This window comes from Chinchilla lanigera, unplaced genomic scaffold (genome assembly GCF_000276665.1).
Source record: "Chinchilla lanigera isolate Chin_1 unplaced genomic scaffold, ChiLan1.0 scaffold00018, whole genome shotgun sequence".
Lineage (NCBI taxonomy): Eukaryota > Metazoa > Chordata > Mammalia > Rodentia > Chinchillidae > Chinchilla > Chinchilla lanigera.
This window is the reverse complement of record NW_004955419.1, coordinates 13,047,014-13,057,407: the sequence shown is the minus strand read 5'-3', so window position 1 is coordinate 13,057,407 and position 10,394 is coordinate 13,047,014. Positions and strand designations below refer to the sequence as shown.

Below are 10,394 nucleotides of genomic sequence, written 5' to 3'. Positions count from 1 at the left end.
TTTGTTTTTCAACAGGGTCTCTCTGTGTAGTTCAGGGTGGCCTCCTCTGTCCTCAGATAGCATTTTATTTTATTTAAATTTTGTCTTTTTTGAGACAGGGTCTCATTATGAAGTTCAGGCTGGTTTTTGAACTCACTTTGTAGCCCAGGCTGGCCTCAAACTCGCAATGATCCTCCTGCCTCAGCCTCCCGGAGCGCTGGGATTACAGGCCTGTGACACCCCGTCCGGGTTTCAGATAGCATTTTAAAGGCCACTTCCTTCTACATCCTCCTCCCCTTATTAAGGGAGTTCTTAAAGCATCCTGCATGCTTCCTTCCTTCCCTTACTATCGTCTGTAACTGTCTATTTGTGCTGATTAATGTCTTTTGTCCAAGAACTTTGTCTTGGTTTCTGCTATAGCCTCAATATCAAAGGTCATTTAGGACCATACCAGGCATTCATCAAACATTGATGGAAAACAATGCGACCTATCCTGAACTCTGTTCAGAAAGAGAGTAACCTGTCCAAAAACCACAGATTAGCAGCAAACTTAACCCCAAATCTATTTCTTTCTCTCTCTCTTTTCTTTCTTTGGTGGTGGTGGTATTAAGCACTGAACCCAGCGTCTCACACATGGTAAGCAAACGCTCTACAACTGAGGCACACCCCAGCCCAGAGCCCCTACTTCCCTTCCTACCTCACTGCCCATGCTGGCATCAAATAAGGGGTCCTCCGTCACTGAACGACATCCCTGCTGTTTTATTATTATTATTTATTAATTCGGAGATAGTAGCTTGCTAAATTGCTCAGGCAGGACTAGGATTTGTGATCCTCCTGCATTAGCCTCCCTAAATGCTGGGATTCCAGGTATGTGCCTCTGTGCCCAGCTCAGTATCCTATTTCTAACCTAGGACTCCATCCTTAGCACTGGTAAAGATTTTCGTAATCTGCTCAGCAGATTTTTGAGTGACAGGGAAAGCCCCAGGGAGTAGAATATGGTGAATAGGGGAAAGTGGTATGATTTGGCTCCTTATCTCTGAACACTAATATAGGCATACTATAAAGTGAAGGACTAGGGCAAGAACGAAGTGGAAGGAATGCTACAGGGCTCAAGTCAGCAAAGAGACAGCCCTTGTAAGTCACTATGGCAGCGGAGAGGCAAAGAGGCCACGTCCAGATCCTGCGCAGGCGCAATGGGCGTTTCAGCGCTGCCACTCTCTGCCCGGCTCCCTCCCGCCGGAGTTATTGGACTCCTAAACGGTCAGCTGACGACACTGCGCGGGTCACGTGACGGGGGCAGGGCGTCGGCGCTCCGCGCAGGCGCAGATGTGTGTGGCGGGTCAGCTGATCCGCGGTGCGGTCTCTCGGTTTCAGGCCGCTCGCTTGGCCCTGTGAGCCGCAGCAGCCATGGCTAGCCAGTCGCAAGGAATCCAGCAGCTGCTGCAGGCCGAGAAGCGGGCCGCGGAGAAGGTGTCCGAGGCCCGCAAGCGTGAGTTTCGGGGCGGCCAGGCGTGGCGGGAGGCTGAGGAAGGCGGCTGGGCCGCGGAGGTGGTGGGCGGAGAGACCCGGGAAAGTCGCGGGGGTAGGGGGTGGCGGAGGCGGCGGCTGGCGTGTGAGGGGCGCTCTGCAGTGGAGGCCCTGCAGGGCTTGGGGGGCTCCTGGGAGCCGCGCTGTGGGATAGTAAGTCGGGTGTAGAGCGTTCATCTTGGGTCCGGGAGCCGTGTGAAATGGGCCATTCAAAAGAAACTCTTGCCGGGCGTGGTGGCGCACGCCTGTACTCCCAGCACTCCGGAGGCTGAGGCAGGAGGATCGTTGTAAGTTCGAGGCCAGCCTGGGCTACAAAGTGAGCTCAAGGCCAGCTTGAACTGCATAGCGAGACCCTGTCTCAAAAAGAAAAAAAAGAAACTCTTTGTCTTTTCTCTCCTCCCACTTGGCCCCTGGGACGCTCCCGCCCAGTGAGGGGGCCGTCGTCCAGAGGATCAGACTCGAGATCAGGGGTCTCTGTACTTTCTCGTTCGTTCTGTAACAATAAGTCGACAATGCTTGTACAAGTCTCTTCGTTTTGTTCCCGCCTTTTCCGCCAGCATCATACTGCGGGGCAACTTTTCTGAAGCTCCTGTAGCAACTTGACTCGTTAATTCCTTTCGCGTATGTATTTTTAAATGCGGGAGACAAGTGCCAGCGCAGTGCCAGGTGCATCACCATTGTGGTATCCCACGTCCCAGTGAAGGAAGTAGGTATTGGATAGGCTAATTGTATGTGAGTGGGAAGGCTGGAGTTGAGAAATACAAGATTGCTAAAGAATAGAATGGCCGGGTCTAACCTAGACTGAAGAGTGGAAGGAAACCGGTCTTACTCTCTTCTGCAATCTACTCTTCTCACTGTAGTCAGTAATCCGTATAAAATGCACACATCATGTTTCACCATCTTTACAACATCGTGTTGAGTGCCAGCAGAATAAAACGTCACATTCTTTTAGGGGGAAAGATAGTAGGAGATCAAACGTAGGAGCACTCTTACCTCTTTGCTGCATCCCCTTTTAAAATTTTATTTTTATTACTATTTTTAAATTTTTAGACAGTGTCTTGCTGTTTCCCAGGCGGAACTTAAATTTATAATCCTCCTTCCTCAGCCTCCCTAAAAGCTAGGATTACAGGTGGGCACCATAGCTCTTGATCTCATTGAGTGGGAGAAAGGTTTATTGCATCATGATTTTGTATTTTGTTGTTGTTGTTGTACTGGATATTGAACCCAGGGTCTTTGCATGGAGCTACATCTCCAGCTCTTTTTATTTTTGAAGCAGGGTTTGGTAAACTGCACAGAGTGGGTTGAAATTTGAGATCGTCCTGCCACAGCCTACCAGAGTGCTACGGGGTTACAGGCAAGTGCAGCTACACTCAGTTTAGGCTTTTGCATTCTGCCGGATCTCATTTAAGTACTCTCCAGCCATACTAAATTGTGATTTCTCAAAGGCAACTTCATTTCTTTTACACTGCAAACCTTTTCATTCCATTTCTTTGCATTGGAAGGATTTTTTCTTACAGACCTCCTTTAGGTTCTCTAACCCAGAGTTTTTGAGACCCCTACATTAGGCAGTAGTTCTTCCAAGAAGGCTTTCCTCATTCATCATCCTGACCTCAGACTAGGTTAAGTATCCCTCCTTAGTGTTTATTCCTGTCATTATGGTGCAGGAACCTGCTTGTCTGTATGGCTTAGTCACAAGGTTAGCCTCCTGCAAAGAGGTAGCTTTCTAATTCATGTATCCAGTTTTCCTTCTAATGAAAAAGATGTTTTTACTCTATTTTACAAGTGGGAAAATGAAGCTGAAAGACTTGATTTGACCAGAGCCTGGGAGTCAGCATAGTTGTGGTTTAGAAGCCTCTTTTCCTATGCCAGGGTAAAATACCAGGAAATACTAACCTTAGTAACTCTTGGCTTTTTTTTTTTTTTTAATAAAACTCATGTACCTCCAAGTAGATTTCAAACATGGCCCTGAGAAAGGTCGTAATACTCTTATTTCCTAGCAAAAGCATTTTTCCTGGGTGCAGAGGATGTCAAGAAACCTTTTCTTTTGCTCTGGTGACTCGAAGGTCCTGTATTCTTTGTGGAATATTTCCAGTCATACTCTTGATACAGTAATTCCCGAGTGACTTCCTAGAATTTGTCCAGCGGTGACTCATCAGTGGCAAGCTGTTGGGAAGGACATGGGACTGTTTGGGGGAGGTGCAGCAACAGGTACTTGCGCTAGAGTGAGAGCAATCTGAATTCCTTGAAAGTCATGTTCCCACCTTCCTCTGCCTTGTCAAGCCTGATGCAGGGTCTCATATATCTCAGGTAGCTGTTACTTGTTTGCTGAATGAGTTTGTTTTAAAGGGATTATTAGCTTAGGGCTAATGCACATTTCAGGGTTTTCAGTAAAGTATTCAAATGGCTTTTTGTTCTTTGGTACTGGGAATCGAACTCAGGACCTTACTCTGGCCAGGCAGGCGCTTGTGCCGCTGAGCTATATCCCCGGCCCTGGGAAGAGAAGTATTCAAAAGAGCCACAATTTGAAAAAACTTGTAATTATGCTTGATTTGCCCAGTAAAAATGGAGAGGAGGCAGTGCATGGTGTGATAAAATGGTCAAATCCCAATTTCTCATGAAACCAATGCCTTGCACCTTTAAAAAAGAAGCTGGGTAGTGTGGTACATGCCTGTATAATCCTGGCACTTTCAGAGGCTGAGGCAGGAGGAGTGCAACTTTGAGGCCAAGCCCAGCCTGGAAAATTTAATGACTTAGCAAAACCCTGTGTCAAAATGAGAGAAAAAATAAAGTCAAAAGGGGCTGGCAGTATAGCTCAGTGCTGAGGCCCTGAGTTCAATCCCCAGTACTGCTAAAAAGTATTACGGTTTATTTTATTGGCATGAAACAAAACGTGAGCTCCCATTTGTAAAGATCAAGAAAAACAAGGTTAGAAATGCAAAGGCTGAGCTCGGTGGTATAGTGCCTGCTTACGTAGCATGTGCAAGATTGAGGGTTCAGTCTCAAGCATTGCATGGAAACCTGTCTCTGTGTGTGATCTTCTGTTCAAGTATTTTTTGGTTTTCAGAAAACCCTATGAAAAAACTTTGAAGGTGTTCGCTGAAAGGCAGCAGTGCTGTTCTTAAGTAATTCAGGGAGCTGTGAGAGTTAGGAGTGCTGTGATTCGAAATTATGTGGGGCTGTTGCAGAGGGTTTGGTCTGAATATTGTTTATAGATTGCTGATTTGGAAAATATTTTTGGCATTGAAATATTGGCAAAAAGCTGATGGGACAGTATAACATGTGCAGGGTTGGGGTGCAGGTGGACTAAAGCCAAGACCTTTAGGTTCACAATAGTAGTATCTAAATAAACTTGTACAAGTAGACCTTGGGGTGTTTAGGGAGAGAGATCTGAGCATTGTTTCAGACTGGCCACATGGAATGTTGATGTCATTGCAGGTTCAAAAATCTTTTCTTAATCCTGCAGTGGAAGAGTAAATTCAATTCCTTTTTCCTTTTTGCCCCACTACGGGGAATTTAACCCAGCACTTTGTGCTTTACGACTGAATTACACCTTTAGCCCATTTTTTAAAGTTGTCCAGGCTGGCCTCAAACTTCCAATCCTCCCAAGAGCTGAGATTACAGGCATGTACCATCTTGCCCATTTTAAATTCAATTTCGTTCGTCCACCTTGGTCGAGTAGCTGAATAGCTGATACTTAAAAATGTACAACAGGGGCTGGGGATTTAGCGCAGCAGCACAGCGCCTGACTGGCAAGTGCGAGGTCGTGAGTTTGATTCCCGGTACCAGAAAAAAGACCCCCCCAAAAAAATGTACAACAAAGTTTAGTTTTATGTACAAAATGTCTTTTGCCGTGAATTAAATGAATAGTTAGGTTAATCATGTACCCCCCCCCCCACCCGCTTGGCCTTGTGCGGGCGCCAGTGTGTGTGGGTGCACGCGCTACTATAGGAGATGGAACCCAGGCCTGTGTGTGCCAGGCAGATGCTCTTCCACTGTGCTACATCCGCAGCCACAGGACTCCCTCTTTCTATTTTCTTTGGGTCTCTAAGGAGCTTGGTGAGCAGAGATTCAAAGCAGGGAGTCTGTGTTGGTTGGACTTGTGGTCAGTTTTTATGCAGGCTCTCCCAGAACCAAGAGATCTTTTCCAGCTGTGTATTAAGCTGTGCTTTTGCTCTTTGCTGGAAACCAGACCTGGACCTCCTCACCTCTCAGCTGCCTGTTTAGTATTCCTCCCACTCACCGCTTTATTTACTTCTTGTCATAAGCATGGTTTTTAGTTTCCAGTATTACATCATCTGTTTCATTAGTTACATTTTAGGCATATGTCCCCTGGGAGCACCTCACCGTCCTTGCTAATCTCCTAAGCAGAGCTCCAGTCAGCAGCAGCAGCATACTTAGGTGTGTTTACTTCTTGAGAAGAGGAAGCGTACCCTAGATGCCTGTTACCCATGTCATGTTGGTTCTTTTTAAATTTTGGAACAGCCTTGCTAGGTTGGTGAGCTGGCGTGGAACTTACGACCCTCTTGCCTTGCCTTTCCCTCATGAGCACTATGGTTGTGGGCGTGTACCACCATGCCTGTTTATGTTGCCTCTTAATGGTTGAGGATGAGTGAGTACTCTGACACATTGCATAATTTTTTCATCATTTTTATGGGCTGTAGGTACAAAAACTGTGACTTTTTTTTCTCCATCATACCGCAGATTAAACTTTGGGCTTACTCTTGCTAAGTAAGTACTGTACCACTGAGGTACACATCCCGCCTTGGAAGGCATTCCTTTTATCACTCTGTAGGAGGCAAAACCTCTACCCTTAGTTCTGAATTCCCTTTTTGTTATGTATCTGTCCTAGGACTTCATCTTAAATGTTTTTCTTTATTGTTAAAATTCACCGTCTTTGGTGTCTGCTGGCTTTTCTGCATGTCCTTTAACCACTTCCTCATGATAGCTCTCTTTTTTGAAAACAGGAAAGAACCGGAGACTGAAGCAGGCCAAAGAAGAAGCTCAGGCTGAGATTGAGCAGTACCGCCTGCAGAGGGAGAAAGAGTTCAAGGCCAAGGAAGCTGCGGTAGGCCCTGTTTGTTTTATTGACTCAGTTTTCTGAGCACTGCCCGCCCCCCCCAAAAATAATCCAGCATGGTTTTGCGATTCTTACTCTGGCAGTTTTGAAAGTTGGGTTATTTTATTTTTTTGTGGTGCTGGGGACCAGGCCTTGCATGCTAGCAAGTGCTTTACCACAGAGCCACGCTATCCCGTAGTTGCTGGTTGTTACATGCTTTGTTGGAGGCTGGGGCTGAGTCTCTCAAGATGGTCAGTTTTATGTACTTGTTTTTTTACTAACGTTCAATCCTAGTCTCCTACACAGTTAACATGTACCTGGGTACTGTGTATGCGTGGTGCTGTCCTCACAGGAAGAGACATGGTCCTTGCCTTCGTGGAGCTTAACTGCCAGTTTGGGAGACTCAGTAATAAAATGCAGGTCATGCCCATCCACCAAGAAGTGCTGTGGTGGCTAACAGCTGAAGTAAGACAGAGCCCCGCTTCAGTAAAGTGTGCAGAGCAGCATTCATCACCAGTGTAGGTGCTACAGTGCTCACAGCAGTGGTATAGAGCAGAGCTCGGGCATGCAGAGGGTGCAGGACAGGAAAGGAGGAGGGCTTCCTAGGGAAGGGAAACCCTGTTCAAGCTGGGTTATAATTTATTGGCTCATATAATTAGAAACCCAAGTGAAGACAAAAGTTTGTCTTGATCAGAAGCTTAAATAATGCTCTCAGGACTCTTCTGTCTCACAGCTCTGCATTTGGTTTTATGTCTTGCTGTAGTTTTAGGCACACACCTTGGTCCCCAGCCCTGCTCCAGTGATTGCTGGCACGTGCTTCCCTCCTAGCATCAAGTAGCAAAAGTTTTGATCATCTGTGCACTGCAGGATCACAGAGCCTTTAAAACTTAGAATGTTTCTCTGCCAGGCCAGTAGGGACTGTTAAGTTGTCAACCTGCACACTGATACCCTTGGGTCAAGGCAGCCATTTTCTGTGTGCTGCAGCTGCCAGTAGAGGTAGTGTCAGTGTTGCACTGCAAAGCACACGCGCCGAGATTTTGTTTTCTAGGACTGTTCCTTGGTAACATCTTCAGTTCTGAGACTGCTTCCTGGGGCTTGGTGTATAGTTTATATTCCTAGAACAGAAGCAGTAAGGCTTTTTCCTTCCCTTCCTGGGGGTTGTAGACTTAAAAATTTGAGGTAGCAATTGAGCTCTTATGAAATGCCCAGGCTACTCCTATGTTTGTTATGAACTGTGAAAATACAGTGTGAAGAGCCCTCTCACCTTTGAACTCAAGACTCAGGTTTGAGTCTTGGCACATTCACGTTGCTCTTGGAGCCCATCTGGTTTCTCATCTCTAGAATGTGGAGTGACAACCTCATAGCTCTTCTGAGGATCAGGTAACGCGCAAGATTGCTTTGAAGACTATCATGTTTCCAAATACGAAGGATGTTGTTAGCTTGTGTGAACGTGTGTTCATATGGATGAAACGAGGCACACTCAGGTTGGGCCGTAGTGGATAGTTTCCCTCTCATCTAGGCTTGCAGTTCTCCTCAGAGCTGGTCCCTGTTAGTTCCTGTGTATTCTGATATATTTGAAGCAACAGGTGTTTTCTTTTCTTTTTTTTTTTTTGGTTTTTCTTTAGTTTTTTTCTGGTACCGGGAATCGAACTCATGACCTCACGCTTGCCAGGCAGATGCTATGCCACTGAGCTAAATCCCCAGCCCCTGGTATTTTCTATTTATAAGAACTAAAATATTAACCATTAATGATGAAACTCCTTGTGTATTCCTATTAAACTGTATCCTTCTTGGTTTTATTTTTTCTTTTTGGAACACTAGAAGGGATTGAGCTGTGGACCTTCCTACTGAGCTACATCCTCAGCCATTTTTAAAACTTCCTGTTTTGAGACAGGATCTTACCAAGTCAGTAAATTGCCCTGGTTGGGTTTGAATTTGCAGTCCTCCTGCCTCAGCTATCCAGAGTCCTGGAATAGAAGTGTTTGATTTTTTTTTAAACACTATATACAGTACCTTCTCACTTTTAAAATCACACCAAAATATATAAATGCTAACCACACTGTTACTGTTGTGCATCTTACTTTCCCCCACTTAAACTGCATATTTTATGGTTTCTTTTATATTGCTGAGCAGTTTGTTTTGTTTTGTTTTTTAAGGTGTTGGGAATTGAACCCAGGATCTTGCACTGAGCTCAGTCCCTAGTCCTTTCTTAGTTTTTTTGAGGGAGGGTCTTGCTAAATGGATAAGTTACCCAAGCTAGCTGGGCAAATTTGTGACCCTCCTGCCCCAGTGTCCCAGAGTGCTGGGACTGTAGGTGTGTTCTCCTGTCCCTTGCTCAGGGTATCCTTATGTATAAGAGATTCTGTAATTTGTGTAACCATTCCTCAGTTTTTGAATATTTTATGTTTTTGGATCCCTGGGCTCAAGCCATCCTCTTGCCTCATAAAGGTATGTGGGGTATAGGTGTGTGCCACTGTTTCTGTAGCTGTTGGATTGTTGGATTGATTCCAGCCTTCAGTTAAAGCTAACCATTTGATTCTGGAGTGGTGTATGTCTCTGGGATAATTTTCTAGCAGGTGGACTGCTGTGTACTTTACCTCTGAATCCATTTGGCCCCGTTAACTCTGGAAATGCTTCTCTGCCCACATGAACTTTGGCCACAAGGTGACATTGCCTGCTTCTGATTGGTTCTCACTGATGAACTTGAGGGGCCTCCAAAGTCAGCAAATTACTTGCTGAATGTTCCTGGCCAGTGGGAGCATCTTTCTGATACTCCCTGTGTCTTTGCTTCTCTGCTGCAGGCCTTAGGATCCCGTGGCAGCTGCAGCAGTGAAGTGGAGAAGGAGACCCAGGAGAAGATGGCCATTCTGCAGACCTACTTCCGGCAGAACAGGGAAGAGGTCCTGGATAACCTCTTGGCCTTTGTCTGCGACATCCGGCCAGAAATCCATGAAAACTACCGCATAAATGGATAGAAGAAAGAAGCACCTGTTGTGTGGATTGGCATTGTAGATGCTCTTGTGGAATATGAAGCTTTAGCAAAGTTGGTTTCTATTCTTATGAAATGCATTAAATTATTTCTTAAATTGTATAATAGTTCCTTCACTTTTTGGAGAGTAGCATATCTGGCTTCTTTGGACAAACGTACTTTCTCCAAAGATTTCATCTTTTTACCTCATATTTCTTAGAAATGTAGTAAGTCTGTGTTGTCTGTTTTCCTATACCTTTTAGTTCAAGCAACATGTATATCAGTATTGACTTTTTCTTTCTTAGATTTAGTAGGAAAAAAGAAACAAACAGTTCTTTAAAGAAAGGAAGGGATTAAGTAACTTTTTTCCCTTGTACTTTCTTGAAGGTCAGGGGCTTTATCTATGAAAAAGTAGTAAATAGTTATTTGTAACTTGTGTGAAGCAGCAGCCAGCCTTAAAGTGGTATATTCCGAGGCAGAATTGAAGCAGTGAGTATGAATATACTAGCTTGGGCTGCGCTTAGTTTATTTTAACCAGAATTACTTGATGAGCCAGGTGTGGTGGTACACGCCTGTAATCCCAATACTCTGGAGACTGAGGCAGGAGGCTCTGTAGTTAGAGGTCAGCCTGAGCTACATATAAGAACCAAGCCTGCCTGGACTACACAGTGAGACCCTGTCTCAAAATAAAACAAAAATATTTACTAGATGATAGGACTCAAGAACTTGTTACTTGTTATTTGGTGTACTGATAATCATTTACAAGTAAAAGTAAAGACTATGTCATCCATTTTCACCCTTCTGGTTCATTCTTTTTGATAATGCAAAGTATACTTTGACAAATGCTCTACAGAATTTCACATA

General features: G+C 45.0%; 1 protein-coding gene across 1 annotated transcript; it reads left to right on the top strand.

Annotated features, from left to right (window-relative positions):
• Window positions 1-1,294: 1,294 nt before the first annotated feature.
• Window positions 1,295-9,653, top strand: Atp6v1g1 (ATPase, H+ transporting, lysosomal 13kDa, V1 subunit G1). Its single transcript, XM_005382627.2, has 3 exons — window positions 1,295-1,468; window positions 6,471-6,571; window positions 9,364-9,653. Exons 1-3 carry the CDS (start codon window positions 1,387-1,389, stop codon window positions 9,535-9,537), a joined length of 357 nt encoding a protein of 118 aa, XP_005382684.1. The 5' UTR covers window positions 1,295-1,386; the 3' UTR covers window positions 9,538-9,653.
• Window positions 9,654-10,394: the final 741 nt, after the last annotated feature.